The sequence below is a fragment of the Protomyctophum bolini genome, assembly GCF_963924005.1.
Source record: "Protomyctophum bolini genome assembly, chromosome: 8".
NCBI lineage: Eukaryota > Metazoa > Chordata > Actinopteri > Myctophiformes > Myctophidae > Protomyctophum > Protomyctophum bolini.
Window position 1 is genome coordinate 35,250,110 of NC_137869.1, and position 20,545 is coordinate 35,270,654.

The 20,545-nt window shown below is 40.9% G+C and overlaps 2 protein-coding genes across 2 annotated transcripts in view; one reads left to right on the plus strand and one right to left on the minus strand.

Moving 5' to 3' along the window:
- The window catches only part of pla2g4ab (phospholipase A2, group IVAb (cytosolic, calcium-dependent)), a 31,766-nt gene extending 22,088 nt beyond the window's left edge, over window positions 1–9,678 (minus strand). The window contains exons 1-4 of the mRNA XM_080771325.1: window positions 9,536–9,678; window positions 8,433–8,891; window positions 3,335–3,477; window positions 764–845 (exon numbers count right to left, since the gene is read on the minus strand). Coding sequence (XP_080627451.1) covers window positions 764–845; window positions 3,335–3,367 — 115 coding nt within the window. The 5' untranslated portion in view covers window positions 3,368–3,477; window positions 8,433–8,891; window positions 9,536–9,678. The remainder of the gene's footprint in view (window positions 1–763; window positions 846–3,334; window positions 3,478–8,432; window positions 8,892–9,535) is intronic.
- ptgs2b (prostaglandin-endoperoxide synthase 2b) lies at window positions 9,651–14,366 on the plus strand. The gene is made up of 10 exons (XM_080771324.1): window positions 9,651–9,819; window positions 10,053–10,166; window positions 10,293–10,436; window positions 10,617–10,760; window positions 11,170–11,351; window positions 11,488–11,571; window positions 11,707–11,953; window positions 12,242–12,528; window positions 12,630–12,777; window positions 13,530–14,366. Exons 1-10 carry the CDS (start codon window positions 9,756–9,758, stop codon window positions 13,937–13,939), a joined length of 1,824 nt encoding a protein of 607 aa, XP_080627450.1. The 5' UTR covers window positions 9,651–9,755; the 3' UTR covers window positions 13,940–14,366.
- Window positions 14,367–20,545: the final 6,179 nt, after the last annotated feature.

A 20,545-nucleotide genomic window follows, 5' to 3' on the forward strand; every position in this document is an offset into this window, starting at 1 on the left:
AGAACAATACACATTGATTCCTGATCATTGAATGGATGAAATGGGCCTCTACATGGGTCCTTGGATGGATTTATCAATATATATATTATATATTTATTATTATATTATTTTCATTTCTGTCTGTTTCTCTACCACGTAATCTATCTATTTGATATATATTCTAGACTTTTTATGTTTTTATTTATTCATGTACCACAGTAATGTGTATATCAGACTGTAACAACCATAAATCTGACCACTACTATTTCTTACCCCACCCCCTTAGATAGAATTTGATAGACTTATAGCATGTTATGTAGACAGCACTATAATTGCATTGTATGTAGTCATAGCACGTCATAGTACATATGTATAGCATAGTAGTATATATGTATAGTTTATATGTATAGTTTCATTATATAGATATTCCACTGTTACTTTCTTAGCTTACGCATGTTTCATGATAAATGTTTTTATGTGATGTATTCCCATGCTTTTTTGTTCTTGCTTAATGTACGTCGCTCTGGATTAAGAGCGTCTGCTAAATGCCTAAATTGTAAATTGTACTATGCTGGTCTTATCGCTATTAGGGGCTTCTATCAGGGAAACGCCAGTTTCCATTTAGCCATATAAATGTTATGTTAATGCAGACATGCATACAAACACCTTTCTGTTGTGGACAACTGGTCAGAAAACATTATGAATGCAGAGTGTGTCATACTCATTACACATGGTAGCAACCAGAATAACATGGGGTAAGTGGATCAAGATCATCAAGACTCACACAGGTCACCCAGAGTTCCCTTGGTGACACCTTCAGCCCGCACTACAGTCACTCTGAAAGTGTGAGAAAACTGTTGTTCCACCTGCAGAGAAACATAAACACATTTTTCAGCTCATAATGACCCAGAAATCATAAACTGCAGAAATACAGTACAGTAGTAACAAATTATGTCTAAGTGAGCAAATATATATTTCTCAAGGACAGCTGATAGCTCACTCTGCAGTAAGGGACAATCATGCTGGAGTTCATACGGTAGCTTCCCTCTGAGTATTGTAATTGTCAGATCAGCGTTGACTGTGATATTTGCAATAATGTTTTTATTTTTTTATTTTTTTGATCCCAGCTTTTGTGTTTGTGTTCCACTGGGAGGAGACCCCCGGACAGACCGGGGTCTGTGTTTGTGTTCCACTGGGAGGAGACCCCCGGACAGACCAAGGATCTGTGTTTGTGTTCCACTGGGAGGAGACCCCCGGACAGACCAAGGGTTTGTGTTCCACTGGGAGGAGACCCCCGGACAGACCAAGGGTTTGTGTTCCACTGGGAGGAGACCCCCGGACCCCCGGACAGACCAAGGGTTTGTGTTCCACTGGGAGGAGACCCCCGGACAGACCAAGGGTTTGTGTTCCACTGGGAGGAGACCCCCGGAAAGACCAAGGATCTTTTGTGTTTGTGTTCCACTGGGAGGAGACCCCCGGACAGACCAAGGGTTTGTGTTCCACTGGGAGGAGACCCCCGGACAGACCAAGGGTTTGTGTTCCACTGGGAGGAGACCCCCGGACAGACCAAGGGTTTGTGTTCCACTGGGAGGAGACCCCCGGACAGACCAAGGGTTTGTGTTCCACTGGGAGGAGACCCCCGGACAGACCAAGGGTTTGTGTTCCACTGGGAGGAGACCCCCGGACAGACCAAGGATCTCCATGCTGACCTTGGACCGCCTCGGAATCCCCCAGGAGGAAGTGGCTAATGTTGCCCGGGAATGGGAAGTCTACTCTGGAGCTCTCTGCTGGAACTGTTCTCCCCCACGACCTGACCCCGGTTAAGCGGTTGAAGACGGAAGGACAGATGGACGTGTTCGGCATGAATTATAATTCAGATACTTGTGCAAATACAATAATTGAGTGACTGTACCTTAGCTTCTCACTGTGGCTGCATAATAATGGAGTCAGGTGTTGACTGTTGCTTTACCCCTCTCATTTATCCTTTCTGATTGGTTTTCAGGTCTTGGCCATGAGTGAAATTGGGCCTGAGTGCTCACACCACTTTAAAAGCCTGTCTCCCCAGTCCTTTGCTCAGTTGCTTAGATTTTTGCATCTCACCCACTTCTGCATCTTTTCCATCATGTATACGTTACAATACACTCTCTAGTCTGCGCAATCCACTCATGAATCATTACATTGCTGACTTGACTGATTTCCACACGTCATCTGTTCAGCTTTTATTTGTTTTAGATTATTTATTATAATAAATTAATACATACACAAATGTACTGTTCTGCTGGCACCCCTATAGGCTAGGGGCATACAGTGACTCACTGGAGTTTGATGAAAATCATAAAGGATGTGATGTAGTTTTTCTTATTAAAGCCTCCACGATAAAAGTATTTTGTAAAAATGACAAGGAGCTTTGGTTTCGCAACCATTACCCATTAGTTTGCATTAACATTTTTTACTTTCTACTTCCTCAATGGGCGTGAACAAAAAGCTTAGTTTATAGAGAGTCGCAAGTCCCGCCCCCTACCAGGGCCCAGGAAATGATTCCCCGTTCATTTTGCTCATAGACTTTTCATTTCATTAATATGTTGGCTATTAAAAAAATGGTTGGACATTTTTAAATAATTTTGATTTTTGACACAAATCTTCTCTTCTGGGAGTCCCTGGCACAAAACTAACCTCGCCTCACCAGGCTTTCCACCGCCTCGGAGGAAAGCCTGGTCTCTGTTTCAAAAGTCTGTATGATCCGAGCTGGGGCCGGATGATGTGGTTACGTCATGTTGTAGTATTGTTTTGTAGTCGCCAGACAGGATGAACAGGCGGCGACAACTTATTTTTCCCTCTCAATAAAAGCTCTCGCTTACGAAAGCTTTTATTGCTTTTATTCAAACAGGAAGCAACAAACAGCTTCCTGTTTGTTGTAGGCAAACCATTGCCTACAACATGACGTAAGCATATCATCCGGCTCCAGCCCGGATCATATACCGAAATGAAATGGTGCCCAGGCTAGCACAAAACAGGTTCAGATGGGAGTCCCTGTCCAAATCCATATTATTTTAGGGGTCCATCAGTTGAAAACATTTGAGAACCACTGGTTTATAATCCATTGCAGCATGACGGTGTTGCTTGCCAACAAGAACTCACTGAAGTGACACTGTCGTACTAGTACAATTGGCCTTTACTAGTTATCATTTGTTTGAGTTATTGCTGCCAGATCCGGCAACTGGTACAAAATATAAAGGGCAAGGTCATAAACACATACATTCTTAACATTAGATAAACACTCTCAAGCCTAGATCAAGCCCAAAGATAGAATCCCCAATTTCCACATAGTCAGAACTAGGGTTGTCAGTGTACTTACAATGATGTACTGGTAAGGGTCTATGGACGCCATTGGGGGCTGTCGTGGTGATATAATTCTCAGCTTCCAGGAAAAAAGCCTTGGTCCAGATGCAAACTTGAACTCAGGAAGATCCTTCCGTTATTAAAGGAAGCATTAAAAGACTGGTGAAAGAAACAAAGCATTTAACATCAGTAAAACTGCCATACCATAGATTAACACACCAAAGTCTGATGAGTCAGACTTTGCATAAACATAGCATAAGTAGCATGGCCTCAATGTGAACTATACACACAGTTCATTGGGGCAAAATATAATTTCAAACATTTTGACATCTTGGCGTTTGTGGTAACGTACAGGGGAAGTGTGTGGCGCCACAGACAATAGATATAGTCAGTCCAGAGTCGTGGCAGATAGTGTGTGTATTTGTGTTTTTTTGTTTGTTTGTTTTATCTGTTATAGAGAGAGTCAAGGCGTTGTAAGCTAGTAGGCTATTTTCAGAGAATGACTTCTGTGCAACTAAATATATCTCAGGCTTTCGTGTTAAGGGGAAGAACGGGGAAAGGGGGTAAAATGTAATGTAAAAAAAGTTTAAAAAAAAACTTTGATGTCCTCTCAAGCTGATATCACACGGTTAAAAATGATTGTCTCTGTTGTTCAGCAAAGCATAACAACACTGAGAGTGAGAGGACTTGTGGCACGTAGTGTGTTCGCAGCACTGGTCACGTAGTTTGCATAAATGGTCCAACTTCTGAATGTGCCAATTCCGGTCACCCTCGAAACCATCAGGTCACTTGTGATGAATGACAAAAAAACTCACAGAAGCTGCTTTTGTGGAGGTCATTCATTGTCATTAGAATTTTCATTTTGATGCACCAGCATATTCCTTGAACTATAATACATGAAGGTTTACTGTGAAAACAAAAGCTTATAGTATTTTCTTTGTGAGTAGGCCTGTGCGTGGTGGGAAATATGAATCTGCATGTTATTATTAAAATAACAGCAATAAAAAAATAGGCCAAAATGTTTACTTTATAAACCTAGATGAAAATAAATGTTGGCGCCTAATTAGATAATGTGAATGTGAATAAGGAACTAATATGTATAGAACAGTAGATTTGGATGAATGAATGAATGAATGAATTAATTAATTCTTTCATTTATTTAATTGATGATTAGAATATATATAAGACTGTGGTAGAGTCATTACATACATTAACATTACATCAAAAACTTTAATATGGAGAATGAAACCATTGTGGTCCTCTAGTCCAGGGGTTCCCAAACTTTTTTGGACCAGGTACCCCTTTTGGGGTAGATATTTTTCCAGGTATCCTCTCATCCTCGCAACACGGATAACAATAAATTTACAACCACAAGCAGTGTTTCCTGCAGGAAAAAGCTTTGGCATGGTGCTGGGCACAGGCCGCAATTTTGATTAATTAATTAATTAATTTGATTCATTAATTAAGATTAATACATTAAGATTAATTTGTATTATTGCTCTTGTATTGCTATTGGAGACACTGGGGGGACACTGGGCAGGCACTGAGGAGGCACTGGGGAGGCACTCAGGGGCACACTGGGAAGGCACTGGGAAGGCACTCGGGAGGCACACTGGGGAGGCATTGGGGAGGCACTCAGGGGGACACTGGGGAGGCACTCAGGGGGACACTGTCTAAATGTAGACGTCTAAATGTATACGTCTAAATGTAGATGTTTAAATGTAGACGTCTAAATGTATACGTCTAAATGTAGACGTCTAAATGTATACGTCTAAATGTAGACGTCTAAATGTAGACGCCTAAATGTGTACGTCTAAATGTGTACGTCTAAATGTAGACGTCTAAATGTAGACGTCTAAATGTGTACGTCTTCTCTTATGGGGGTCCCTGGCATATCTTTTCAAATGGGGGTCCACGGGCTAAGTAGTGTCAATTTGGGGGTCCTTGACATGAAGTTTGGGAACCACTGCTTTAAACACTTTAGCACTTTATGAACATGAACAAAATAGATGGGTCCCCCCTGGAACTCCCTCAGGTACCCCTGGGGGTCCCCGGACCCCACTTTGGGAACCACTGCTCTAGTCTAACACACACAAGATAAACACAAAACAACAACAAGCAATGGAAGGCAATACAACAACATATACAACAGCAGGCAGCAGGTTATGTCAAAGTGCTATGCTTTGTTGGTCAAACAAAGTTTACATTTTTAATTGAATTACATGCAATGTTATGTAAGCATTTCTGCAAGTCCACAGGTTGCTCTGTAAAACATTCCATTTTAGACTTGTGGGGAGACTATTTAGTATCACTTACTATGATGACCATTTATAACTTACGTAGGCTATAAGTTATAAATGCTTATGATAATGCTTAATGTTTATGTTTTATAAGCATTAACTGCTATAAGTATAGCCTACAGTTATATGAGCACTCTCAAGTAGGCTACTCAAATTCTTTATAACAATAATTCTATAGCACATTATAAAGTAGCCCATGCATTGTATAACGATTTAAGTGGTAATGTTTGCACTAGCCTATATTTAGCACTGTATAATTGCAGTTATAGTGTTATACGTGGATTATAATGCATATATAGACATGGGATTCATATAGATTTTTACCACTGCTGCACTAGGCCTATAGAATTTTTGTTTTCCCCCACATTAGTCAATTGAATCATGGTATGACAAATGAAAGTATTGCTAAATAGCTCTATGTATAAAGGGACATTCTGACACTTAACATGGTGCTAAATTGTGCATTAGTAGGCTAGCTATAGCTACGATCGAACAGTGGATTGGCTTTATGTAACCGGTTATGGCGTTGGGATGGGTTATAGCCACTATTAGCCAGCCAGCCCAGGGCAGTTTATAGGCTACTTTTTCTAGATGTAGGTGCTTTAACTTTTTGTACCAGTCACATACAGCTCCATGGAGACTGTCGGCTCCTGCTGAAATATGTATAGGTGCAGGGCCGGCTGCAGGATGAAATGACTAAGGGTGCAGATGAAAATTCTTAGGGTGCACAGGAAATAGTGTTATTTTATTTCAACATACAACTATAGCGTTGTTAAATCAAACGGGGTGATAACTGTACAAGTGCCTCCAGAAGGCGCTGTGGACTGTAGGGGTTTGGAGAAGTGTAGGACGGTTGTTACAGAATAAGAATGGCTTGTCTGTGACCGCAGCCCTGCACTGCACATTTAGTAAAACTTGTATCAGCCTGTTGCCATGTTGAATGATTTAACAATGCATAGCTGAATGCTGAAATATTTACTGCTGTTAAATAGGCAGCATTTATTTAATTTAAGTGTGGTATAGCTACAATCTGCAAACTCTTTATACAGTATTCAATCAATCAATCAAAAACCTGAGTTTCCGTCTGTTTCTACTGCAGCCGCAGCAGCATTTATTGAATTAAGTGTAGCCTACATGCATGCTACTGCATGCAATCTGTTATAAAGTATTCAATCAATCAATAAAAATAAATTGTCTGAACTGCAGCCACAGCCAGGTCGGAACAATTTCTAAAGCATAAAGCACTGTGCAAGAATAGGCAGAACAGGCAGTTGCCTAGGTGCCATGACCAACCATGCATTCTTTTTTTAACTCATATATACATATTTTTATATCATTAATTGAAAAAGCTCCTTCAAAATTTTAAGTTTTGACAAATCTAAGTTTGGGGCATCACAACACACCCTCTGACTGAACTGACATCCCCCATGTCAGTTCATGTGTTCGGTGCCCCCCACCCCGGGGGACACCAAAAATCCTGCCTAGGGCACCAAATTGGCCCCCCACCCCGGGGGACACCAAAAATCCTGCCTAGGGCACCAAATTGTAGGGCCGGCACTGTAATAAACGGATCGCCTGAACTGCAGCCCAGCCAGTGAGCCAGGACCCAGGACAACATTTTCTAAACCAACATAAGTTCAAGATTATACATCTGTCAATGTGGCCATGGTGGCGCTGACTCGCGCAGCTCAGCAGCTAGTGGGGGGGGGGGGGGGAGAGAGAGAGAGAGAGAGAGAGAGAGATCGAGGCGCAAACATCTCGCTCGTTCAAAAAGACAGCCATTCCTTCACCAAGTTCACCATTCTGTTGCTACTGCTACAATGATACAAAAAATAGAATAGTGAAAAATAATTAAGCCTATAGCATAGCCTAAAATAGCCTGTTTCAGACAGACATGACAAATAAAACCAGCAGAACAAAATATGCCAGCTAAATTCCAACTGAACCAGTCGTAGATTGCAGCCTACCAATAATTAGGAAATGTCCGACATGGAAAGCAAAAGGCAGCACCAGCCTCCCAAACCAGCTAATGCTAAATTAGCTGTTTTATTGAAAAATATTCGAGTTGGGTAGGATTGTAGCTCCTGGCTTCGTTCTCTGTCCCCAAATCAACCGGCGGTGGGTGTGTGGTGTGATGGCAAGCTTAGTTTAGGCTTACCGAGGTGGAGTTCTTCCACAGCTAGAGCCAGGAGAGGGCAGATCTTCGGTCTTTGAATCACTTTGTTTTAATTTGTTTCGCACGCTTTTACTTTCCACAACAAAACACAAGAGGAGTCAGGACGAGGTGAAAGGGTGAAAATTAAAATCACTAAACTGTCCGTGGTCACGGTGCCACTGCTGAATAATAGGCTACTGCCTGCAGGCAGGTAATTGTAAATTGGGGAATTAGACTGGAGCTGCGCTGCAACGACAACGAGCAATTGATAGGGTGGATGTGGCTATATAATATTACTGGGTAAAACGGAGTGTTTTGATACTGTTATTGTTATCTCTATGACAATTATAATATTCTGAATATAATTTTGTTATTTTTGATATTGTCATAACTTTACATAGAACATAAACTGAGGGTGCACATTTTGCAACTGAGGGTGCTTTGCACCCCCAGGCACCCCCGTGACGCCGGCCGTGTATAGGTGACTATCACTATAGCCTACTGCCTACATATGATGAAGGCCTATATTTGCAAAATGCAGATTAAATACATTTTCGGAGCGCGTTACGCACGACCCTCTCACAGTCAGACTCGAGACGAAGGCTATGCAGCACCAACCACACGATGACACGAATAGGCTTTTTCGATTAATTTTGAACAAAATAAAATGACTACATACCTTTACAGACAAAGTTTGAAAAATGTGACATGCTGTGCGAAAAGTTAGAACGGTTCCGCGCTGTGGTGCTACTCCAGAAAGACGCTCACACAAGCCAGACATGCAGGAATAGGAAGTTAAGAAACTGGTCTAAAAACTCAAGCTCCAAGGAAACGGAGTATATCTGACGTCTGTAATAAATAAAATGGGCTGGCTATATGTAGGCTATACCGCGTTAAAATTCCGACAATAAAAGGGCGCGTCGCAAAAAAGTGAATTTCTAAAGGACTTCGAATCTTAGATAGAGAATCTGTATCTGACTGCACCGCATTCCATTAGAGACACTGCTCTCCCCAGGCGCACTCCAGTTTCCGTGATGCGCTGCAGGGTATAGCCTACATGCCACAGGGCCGTGCGTGGCGTTTCCACCTGAGGGCGCAGACGGACGAATCACTGAAACCTGCGTAGAAGCGGAGACTATAGTTTATTTATCAATTAGTAAGAGTTGAGTTGCCATGTGGTGAGTCGGTGACCAATCATTGTTTTGAGTAGTGACACACTCAGCTTCTACATTATAATAATCTAGAAGTGTTCCTAATATAATAATAGTGTTTGCCCTCACGAAAATTCATTTAAATTAAAACTTTATGTCAGGCACTGAGGGGTCCATAGGCCTATAGAGCTAGGCCTATATGGTTGTGTTTAGGTTACATATAGAATATCATTAAAATATAATGAATATTATTATGATTATTAGTATTAGTAGTAGTAGTAGTAGTAGTATAGTAGCAGCAGCCTAGTAGTAGTATAGGCGTAGTAGGCCATTGGGCTAATATTGTAGACTATATTTGCTACGTGTTTATTTGCTATCCAAACAGCATTATTTGAATATGTGCTAGACCTAAAACCTACTTGAGCAGGATGGAATCAGTGAATCACCAACTAAAAATATAAACATATATGGGTTATATAGAACTCCTAGGCCTATCTGTTCATATAGGGGTTGTGAACCTGAAATGACTGTGCGTGACCAACAAATATGACTGATATAAACAGACTATTTTTAGACTTCTAGATTGGGTAAGAATAAAGATTCTCACTCACTGGTCATTCTCTTCGGCATTTCTTTTCATCCTCAGACTGCCGTGCTTGGCACCGGCTGAATGGGGGAGGCTTAGCCTACGTCACGTTCTGCCTCACACCTCGAATGTATATAAGTTGCTGCGCGCACGGCTAAGATCATTCACAACCTGAGTTGCATCCTTCTGAAGAGAAGCGGAGATTAAAGAAAACTACAATCAGGACCACTCAAAGGCAGAGGAGTATGAACACGAGAATAGCTGTGGTTTTACTTTTGGCACTGGCGGGTTTACTTGTCTGCGAAGGAGGTAAGCATGAAAGAGAAGCTGCTTAGTATAGCCTAGTTATTCTTGTGTAGTAGTATGGACTATGTAGAACATCATAAAGTTGAGGGTATAGGTATTCGTACTGGTCAATAATCTATGTTGGGTTATACTACAGAATGTTTAGATTTTAGAATACATTTTCTAGGGCTATACATTATATAGGCATATTTAATTTACTACTCCAGTCCAGTTAACGCCACAACTTGTCTGAACAGGTAATCCGTGTTGTTCGGAGCCATGCCAGAACAGGGGTGTATGTACAACTCTTGGAGAGACGTTTGAATGTGATTGCACACGAACTGGATATCATGGATCAAATTGCACAGTCCGTAAGTAAAATTTGTTTAAAAACGTGTAGCCTATATATAAAAAAGATCATTTCAATGTCTCTTTTGATTAATCTATTTAAATGTATTACATTTATCAATGATGATCAATAATATGTTGTCTTACAGCTGAATTCTCCACATGGCTGAAAGTGTCCCTGAAGCCATCCCCAAACACCATTCATCACATTCTTACACACTTCAAGGGATTTTGGAACATTGTCAACAACATCTCATTTCTTAGGGATGCTATCATGAGATATGTACTGACATGTAAGTAGGCCTATACATGAATTAACTGAAACCTCATGTAAGCTAACAATGTGAAATGGAACCCATACAGTATATGAAACCTTCCAATCCATGCATTCATTATTGATTAATTGAAACAATCAAATGTTAATTATGAAACAAGTACAACAGGCCTAATTAATTATGTTCATTTCTTTCCAGCCCGATCCCATCTGATAGACAGTCCACCTACCTTCAATGCAGACTATGAATACAAAAGCTGGGAAGCCTACTCCAACCTCTCCTACTATACACGCACCCTACCCCCAGTGCCAAAGGATTGCCCAACCCCTATGGGAGTAGTAGGTGAGTGCACAGTCTTACTGCCTCTGGGAAACCTGTTTTCTTAGATTCTTGAATACTGAGCAGGAATCGAATGGTCCCATTACACCATGGTGAGAACATGCCAAAGACTCCGTCTTGACTCTTGAGTTAGCTGACTTATGCAATGCATTGCGCTGGATTCACCACAGTCAAAACAGTTCAACAGCCAAAACTTTCACAAGAGGAAGTGTATATCAGTCTCTGTCTCTCTTGTTAAACTACTCACAAAACTGGCCCCGGCCAAAAAAACAGCTCTTGAAACTTAAAGTTAGATTTTCTTTCCGAACATTTCACATATAAAATGTATCAATATTACATTAAAAAAAGCTCTATGTTGATCTAGCACATTTATTTCAGCTTGACAATATATTTTTCTGTATGATTTTTCCAGGTAAAAAGGAGTTGCCTGATGCCAAGTTGTTGGCTGAGAAGCTTCTGATGAGGAGGCAGTTTATTCCTGATCCTCAGGGTACCAGCTTGATGTTCGCGTTCTTCGCACAGCACTTCACTCATCAATTCTTCAAATCTGACATGAAGAAAGGACCTGCCTTCACCAAAGCTCAAGGCCACGGGGTGAGTGCAGATCACGGGCATTATTTATGGTAATGTGAGCGAAAGCTGAGAGGTATAGAGGGTAGATGTATAGTTGATGTTACGAGATGAACTGAAATGAACCACTGTATTAATGTGACTGTGCTTACGCTATCAGGTGGACCTCTCCCACGTCTACGGAGACACACTAGAGAGACAACACAAGCTCAGGCTTTTCAAGGACGGCAAGATGAAGTTCCAGGTACAGGACATATTATTGTTCAGAATGCAGACACAGGTCTTTCTTATTCATGTTTTGGTACATGTATCTTGAAGACCACAACACCTTCTGACAAGTGGTTCCTCCTCTCTATCCTTCCCATGGCTCCGTTTACAGGTTCTGGATGGAGAGGTGTACCCTCCAACAGTGAAGGACGTTGGCGCCGAGATGCACTACCCTCCTCACGTTCCTGACTCACACCGCTTCGCCGTGGGACATGAGGCCTTTGGACTGGTCCCTGGTCTCATGATGTACGCAACCATCTTCCTCCGGGAGCACAACAGGGTTTGTGGTATCCTGAAGGAGATCCACCCCGACTGGAACGACGAGAGACTCTTCCAGACCACACGACTCATCCTGATTGGTGAGTGTGTGAGAGATGATGATATTTGTATTGAGTGTATGAGGCCAAAAATACAAGAGAACGTTTAAAACTCAGCTGCTCGCTAAGGTGAAAATAAATCTAAAAGGAAAAAAAGGACATTTTAGAATGATTGCAGTAAAGTTTAAAATTACCCTAAATACATGGTATCATAAGAACTCAGAGAGGGGATTAGGGGAAGCACAATTTTTTATGGAGTTGAATGTCAAATTCTGAATGAAAATTCCTGTAATATTCTGTCATCTAATCAGAATGATATTTGTCCTGTAGGCGAGACCATTAAGATAGTTATTGAGGACTACGTACAGCATCTAAGTGGCTATAACTTCAAGCTCAAGTTCGATCCTGAGCTGCTATTCAACCAGCGCTTTCAGTACCAGAACCGCATCGCATCAGAGTTCAACACCCTGTACCACTGGCACCCACTGATGCCTGACACCTTTCACATTGAGGATAAAGAATACAACTATAAGCAGTTTGTCTTCAACACTTCTGTGGTCACAGAACATGGTATCAGCCATCTGGTGCATTCCTTCAGCACGCAGATTGCAGGACGGGTAAGAACTACTATTAATTGTAATAGGAACAGTATTTTCCTAAAGACGTAGTAGTATTGTTGCATAAAGACCCTTCAACTGACCTCCTGTCCTTTGTTTAGGTTGCTGGTGGTAGAAATGTCCCTGGGGCTTTGATGCCTGTGGCCATCCAGTCAATTGAGAACAGCAGAAAAATGCGCTATCAGTCTCTCAATGCCTACAAGAAACGTTTCAACATGAAGCCCTACAGCTCATTTGAAGACCTCACAGGTAAGAAAAAGTATAGATCTACCAAAGATAGATGGTAACACACATGACATGTTATTGACATGTTATTGATTAAAACCTTTATTTATTCTCGAAAGAGCATTGGGGTTTACCCTCACTTGCAATGCTGTCGAGATTACACACACAACAATTAAGACAATTAAGACAGTTCCCCACAACGGGGAACCGTCTCTGGCATGTACACCGGGTACTTGTCGAAGCAGTGTAGTTTTTAAGTTGCGTAGTGCCTGGCTATAAAATATGGGCATAATATATGGATGGGTCATGTTGAAAAACCATTAAACTGGTCTCAACAAGCATTTATTCCCTTCAGCTTTTGGTTTCCGCTACATGTAGTTAGGAATTCGGCACCATGCCTCCTGCACGAAACAGATGTTCACTTCAGCTTGAGATAGTGTAAGCAGTTTAGCATGGAAGAGAGTACCATATAAACAGGCACAGTGGCCTCCTGGAGGAGCCACAAACATGTACTGCTTCAGAGAGGGAAACTTGCATTCCTCCGGAAGAGTTTTCTTTTTTAATATGATCTGTGATTTATGAGGGAATAATAGTTTGTGAGTGAGAGTGAGGGAAAAGGAAGAGGCTGGAAGAGAGCTCAGTATGTGTTTTCTGGATTCCACTTAGACAAAATACAAGTGGACATATTTAGAGCTCATGCAATTTGTATAACTGCCGAGGCAGTGAGAGAAGCCAGGCTGAGGAACTAACCGGTTTCCTCTTGTGTGTTCCACTAGGAGAGAAGGAGATGGCAGCAATACTGGAAGAGATGTACGGACATGTCGATGCTGTGGAACTCTACCCTGGTCTGCTGGTGGAGAAGCCCAGGCCCAATGCCATATTTGGGGAGACAATGGTGGAGATGGGAGCCCCGTACTCTCTCAAGGGCCTCATGGGAAACGCCATTTGTTCCCCAGAGTACTGGAAGCCCAGCACCTTTGGTGGCAATGTTGGTTTCGACATAGTGAACACCGCCTCATTACAAAGGCTGGTGTGTAACAACGTCAAAGGTCCCTGCCCTGTGGCGTCCTTCCATGTGCCTGACATAGAAGACACAGGGTCGTTTACCATCAACTCAAGCACATCACACTCTCGCAGTGATGTTAACCCCACCGTCATTCTGAAAGAAAGGGCTACTGAGCTCTAATTTACTGTTACATTTTGGGCAGTATATGTATTCTATTTATATATTTATTTATTTGTCATATTTATTATTCTATTTATTATGTACTGGAAACAACTTTATTTTATATGGAATTTTGTATATTTTCGTACGTTTTGTAAGAAGACCTTGTTTTTTATTTATTGAAAAGGCTTGTTTCATGTGTTTCATGTTATTTCTACGTTAACTGATGACCTCAGAAATCGCACTGATATTTTGAATGACTCGATACTTGAATTTGAACATGCCTTAGTTTACAATTTCACTCACATAATACCTTCAGTCTCAATGTTGAATTAGAATGTAACTGTACCGCTTTCTTTTTTTAATCCTACCTAAACTTGAATTGCCGAGTAAACTTTTAGACTGTTCTTGTCTGATATTATCTACAATAAAGTACATTGTAACTTGATTGTTCTCCTCCTGTGATAAATTATTATAACTATAAAAACATAGCATTCATTTTAACCCATTCAGGACGGGAACCCCTTCTGGTGTTTTAAGCATTATGTTATACTTTAGCTATTGAAAAATAGCAGATCTACAAGCTCAAAGCGCGACACTACAAGCTTGTAAATCTGCTATTTTTGAAAAATCATGAAAATGTGGCGCAAACCTTTATATATCCTCTAACATATTATTTTAGAGCAAACGTTTTTAACTCAAATCTTTACTTCTGAGGGGTTCCCTGGAACAACATATTTTCAGATGGGGGTCGTGGCCAATTACATATATATATTTTTGGTGGTCCGTGACATGAACATTCTTTGAGAACCACTGACATAGACACATAGGGTTTTTCAGACAACTGTCAGGATTTAGAAAAAAATGATTTGTAGAATTGTTCTGGTTAATAAAGTACAAACGTTTGAGCTCTAAATTCAAGGCTTACCAAAGCTAGAATAACGTGCGAGATGCCAGCAACTAAGCAAGTCCACAAAAAAACTGGGAAAAATATCTGACATACTGACAGACAAAGGTTGAGGCTCTTGGGATGCAAAAAATGAGCATTTGCGCCTGTCGTAGACATGCGCAGAGCAAGTTCAGTCAGGGAACCTCAGTCAGCGCGCCGGCCGTTAATTGGGCCACCACAGCATCATCCACATTCACTCAGCCAATCACAGCTCACCCCATCTCTCATACCGGCTACTTGAACCAGAGGTCTGCATTCCTCTGCCTTCTTGTTTCAGCGTATCAGCGTGCTGCTGTCATACACTTGCGCTCATTCTGCATGTGATGTATAATTTGATATCTTATGACTTATAACAAAGGTCATATGGTCATGACTCTGGTGTAGATTAGGGGTCCAGGAAGCTAGGCCTGGGAAGATCTCACCCCAGAGATATCACGCAGAGAGACCCATTGTCTTTATAAATCACTCAAGGAAACCCATTGTCCATATGAGTAAATCTTAATCACCCACTGTCGGTTGAGTTTATTTCAGGTACAGAATTTACATACAAGTCTTAGAAATGGCTTGTGTAAACAAAGCCTTTGTTCCTGATGCTGACAGCACTCCAGAGGTTGGAGACAGTGTCTTATCTTAAAAGTAATGTAGTCTCAAAACTGCAGTCTAGAATATATTTATGCTCAATTTGTTAGACCTATTTATACCTTCTATCTTTTTCATTACTTAGTTTCATATTCCGTTTGTTTAAGACTGAACTATAAAGTTAGTTGAATGTATGACATTACAGAGCTATTCTTATCATTTGTAAATATATAACCTATTTTGAATTAGTCTTTAAAGTAAGATTCGGTTAACTTGTGTTTTATCCTTTAATTGATAAAGTTTATTATGAGTCAGTAACAGTTCAAATGTATTCCTTTGACATTTCATTCTTATAGTTACATGTTTTAATAAGGTTCTGTATACATAAATATTATAGATATTTAACTAGTCTTATTAATATAAAGGTACAGTTAGCTGGCCACATGAGCAACATGCATTATGTCCCGCCTACTCTCACAGGCCATCCTGTGACGGCAACAATTTGATTGGCTCCCATAGAGAGGAGGCAGCCTGTTTGAAATCTGAGGCGGGACTTCTGAAGTGAATATAATGTAATGTTGTAACCTACTTAATTTGTGCTCACACTGTGTAAGTCAAATTCGAAGAGACTTTAAGCTGTGTGACTCCTGGGGCCTTTGTTCCCTGTTTTGTAAACTGAGAGTACTTTGGTCAAATAAAACTTTGATACCTACAAACCGACTGAAACCTCCGGCTGGAATTCCTTCAGAGAAACACCATCGATTGATACCCACTGCACAGAGAACTTGACCGAAAATATACGTCACTTGCTTACTTGCTAATGCTTTATTGTATACTGTGCGCTGCTGTATACAAGTGCGTGCTCACCCACCTCCACCCCAGCTACCACCTGTCGTTTTGGATCTACTGTTTTAGGTACGGGGGATTCGGAGTCCCTATGGTCGGGACTGATGCGCTTGACCCGTACCTAAAAAGCAGATCCAATACATCGCCAAACCATAATAAATATATTGCATTGATTATCTATATTCAATAAATATATATATTACATCCTCCTTGAGTTGTCTGACTGAACATATATTTTATTTAAAAGAGTGTGGACATTTTGGGCCAGACCTCATCAGCACTATAGTTACAGGTATATTAGAGGTATACTGAGGCAGATAGAAACTGCGCCATCAATCATCAATAATATTGTCAATTGCAAATAAACTTAAACAATGGCATAAAATAAATACTATCCTTTTAACTTTCCATAGTTTTCACAATCATTAGCAACCTGGTTGCTACCTAGTAGCAACCTGGTAGCCTGGTAGCCTCTCAAAACACAGGACAAAAAATATAGTTTTGATTCAGCCCAGAAATACTGACCATGAAAGTGTCCTTTTTCTCCTTTTTTATAAATCTTTTATTATTTTTATGTTGTTGCCATAGCAGAGCAGAGCCCACTGGCAGAGAAAGAATAGGCAATAGGCAATTTGCCTATTGTCTATTGGGATTGATGTTCAAACAATGTGCATTTCTAATAAGTTTAATTTAATTATCTGAATAAATAATTACGTATTTCTGTATACTTTACCAGACAACTTTATATAGAGCACATTAACATTCAACCAGATATTGCCCAAGGTTGTGCTTCATTGTTACATCTTGTGTACAGGTGTGTGTGTGTGTGTGTGTGTGTGTGTGTGTGTGTGTGTGTGGTGTAGTAGTAGTAGTGTAAAATAAATTAATATTCAGGATTGTTTTGTTATTCCTTCATAGATATTTTGATTAACGTTTAAATATGACGCTGCCCGTACAGTACAAGAAATGACGAAGTGCTTATGGGAAATGCTGTGGTGAGCATACCGAGTGAAAATATGCTGTGAGAAAACGTTCCATATGCAGGACTGACGTCGACTTTGTCGGGAATACAGTAGTACGGGAGGAAAATTAATATGTAGTGAGGAGAACAGCACTTGGCGTAAAAGCAATGCATAGCACATTACTGCTAGAGAGGAAATCCTGCCTCAGTGGTTATGTTCAACAGAGGAATCGGATCATGGTTATTTTTGCATCCAAAACAAACATGGCGGCACAGCAGAGGTTGGCAGACCCCCTGAAGAAAGGCTTACGTGCTTAGAGGCACAGTGAGTGGTGTGTCAGAGAGCTGTGCATCATCCGCTCTAAACACAGACAATGACAAGGCAAACTTTCCCATCCATTCACACATCTCACACTGATCAAGAGAGAAAGCATCAACTTCTCCGTCCACACAGGGGCAAAGACAAAGAATGTTCTGTCACCTCCCATGGAATAGTTTATAAATATTACGCACAAATGCACGCACGCACGCACGCACACACTCTCACACGCACACATGCATGCACACACACACACACACACATGCATGACATGTACACAAACACGCAGACGCACACACTCGCACATGCACACGCACACGCACACATGCATGCACACACACGCACACATGCATGCACACACACGCACACACACACAAAATACAATGTATAATTTAGCCATTTAGCAGATGCTCTTATGCAGAGAGACTTACAAGTGCGAGATCAGAGTAAGTAGAGTATGCATGATCCCTAGTCAACAAACAATACAGTACAGTAAATAGTCATATAAGTACAGAGCAGCACAAGTCAACAGTGCCGGTAAATGGGATTAATTGAGTTATGTGCATCAGTTGTCATCTCAACTGGGACAGTCCCTCTCATCATTGTTGTTGTCCATTTTAAAGATGGCCTGTCAGAGACACTTTGCCTAGAAGGAAAGTGACCTAATTGTGCGCATAGCGGCGTACATTATTTGTTTTCCCCACCATCCATGACCAGAGGGTAAGTATTATTCTGTTCTTGTGCAGCAATGTGTGGTATGCTCGGATCAAGCGGTATGAGATGCATGGAGCAGGGGAACACATCTCACTTTGTGTGTGTGTAATGAGCATGAGCAGGTCGTGGGCCCTGATGTGGGAGAGTATCAGAAGATTGCCCTGCGTTTTTTCGTAGAAACGATTGACCACTGGCACCAACTGGCTCAATTAATAGGGATAATTCAACTCAACAGACAGAGCGAGAGATACTTCCAGAAACCGCTGGAATGTTTTCAGGCAAATATAAGAATATGGGTATAATATTTGGTAAGGACACAAAAACGGCATAGTTTGAATTACCGGATTGCCAATCTGGACAAAAAAAGCCCAGAAGCGATTGCATGTTGTATGGCAGGCTATACAATGAATAACCCAGAGGTTAGGTCAGAGTGTTTGTAGCTAAGTTTAAACAAAAGATGCACGGAAGACGCAACATCCCCGTAATGAACTACCAGTCTCATCACGTCATGACAATTTCTACCCTACCGTATGTAATTTTGACTTCTGTCACAAAAGGCATGCACGGATTCCACACACACATGTTCCACTAGTGCACACCCAGGTTCAGGAGTCTCAGGACAAACAACAGTTCAAGATAATGATAAATAAAGTCTGCACACTGGTTGAATAGGCTCTTCTGTTTTTATTGTGGAAGTCATAGGCTGAGACTGATCTCCCAAAAAGAATAGATACAGCCACAAATCCCTGTATATGGAGTACCCTGATGTCATCAATGACATCAATAATTCATACTCATTTTAACTCATTTCATCTCAGTGAATACTCACAAAGTAAGAAAGAAAGAGACAGGGGAGGTTGTGTTGTGTCACCCACAGTGTAGTTGTTGCCCCATAGCGTTTTCCAAACAGGAATGCCTGGCATCTGATTCTGTGTTTATAATTTCCATCCAACCCATGTCTTGTGTGACGTGTACATTGAGCGTTCCAAGGACAAGCATTACCTTTCTGGTTGAGGTACCATGTATGGTCTTACAGACTATTGGGCCTTCTCTACTCACTATGCCATGTGTCACTGCCACTGGATGACATACAAACAGATGGTGATACTGTGATACACACCTGTGCATCACACTTACCTATGTCACAGGTCACAACAACTACATCATAATAAATATATGCACCTGTTTCATACAAGCTCATTTGAAGACCTAAAGAAGAAGTGAAGATGAGTAGAGAAGATGCATTCCAAAGATATTAGAGCTGGATTTATATTTAGCTAACACCACAGACAAGACAAAAGGATAGATAAACACTGGGATTAGGATTGTCATCATTGAGAAATTACTGAGCTGTGAGCTCAAAATCATTCTCTTATTAATAACTAAAATACTGGTAAGTTGTTTCAGTGCTGGTCTCGCTCTTCATCTTTAGATGCTGTAGGAATTCTTCAAGCTCAGAGATCCTACTGACACCAACGTAAGGACTTAGTGTCAGATTTAGCCTAAGGATACATTTACGTGACTCCATTTAATTTCACCACACACACACACACACACACACACACACACACACACACACACACACACAAAAAATCGTGGACGGTGCCCTACCTTTTTCTCACACAAGTGAGTAATGATATGGGACAGTGATCTTATCAGCTACAGGTCATTTAATGGTGCTGGCTCTAAATATTTCACATGTTACTAATACCGTGTCTCTGTGAGCTGTCATGGCATTGGCACATACTACATCATTAACAATTCACACCTTGCTAATAGCACTCTTCCGCTGTACTGTATGAATAATGTATCCTTTGTTTATACTGTACTTTATTATGACAACCACATTCTTGTCACCAACAGAGATAAGATTTCACCCGGTATCAGTATACTGTACTGTTTGCACATATATAGTTGATATGAATAAAATCAAGACACAGCAGCTGATTCAATGGTAACTTATGTTAAAGTAATTCAAGGTAACAGGCAGCTCACACATTGGAATATAGGACAAAGATGAAAAATGATCTACAGTAAATGCACACTGACAAAAACTTATTTTTCCTCTGATTAATAACATGGCAATAACTATAACTAAAAATACATGGCATGGATGCACCTGGGACGTATCCTCAGTGATGTATCCTGAGGTCAACAGGGTTAAATCCGACTTCCGTCTTATTTTGCACCCCCAGTTTCCCGATTCAGACTAATCAACTGTAGATTTAGTTGACTAAAATCCTATGATATTTAGTTGAC

Coding starts and splice junctions, on each gene's coding strand:
- ptgs2b (XM_080771324.1), top strand. CDS start 9,756: ATGAACACGAGAATAGCTGTGGTTTTACTTTTGGCACTGGCGGGTTTA. Junction 9,820..10,052: donor TTTACTTGTCTGCGAAGGAG/GTAAGCATGAAA, acceptor TTGTCTGAACAG/GTAATCCGTGTTGTTCGGAG. Junction 10,167..10,292: donor TGGATCAAATTGCACAGTCC/GTAAGTAAAATT, acceptor GTTGTCTTACAG/CTGAATTCTCCACATGGCTG.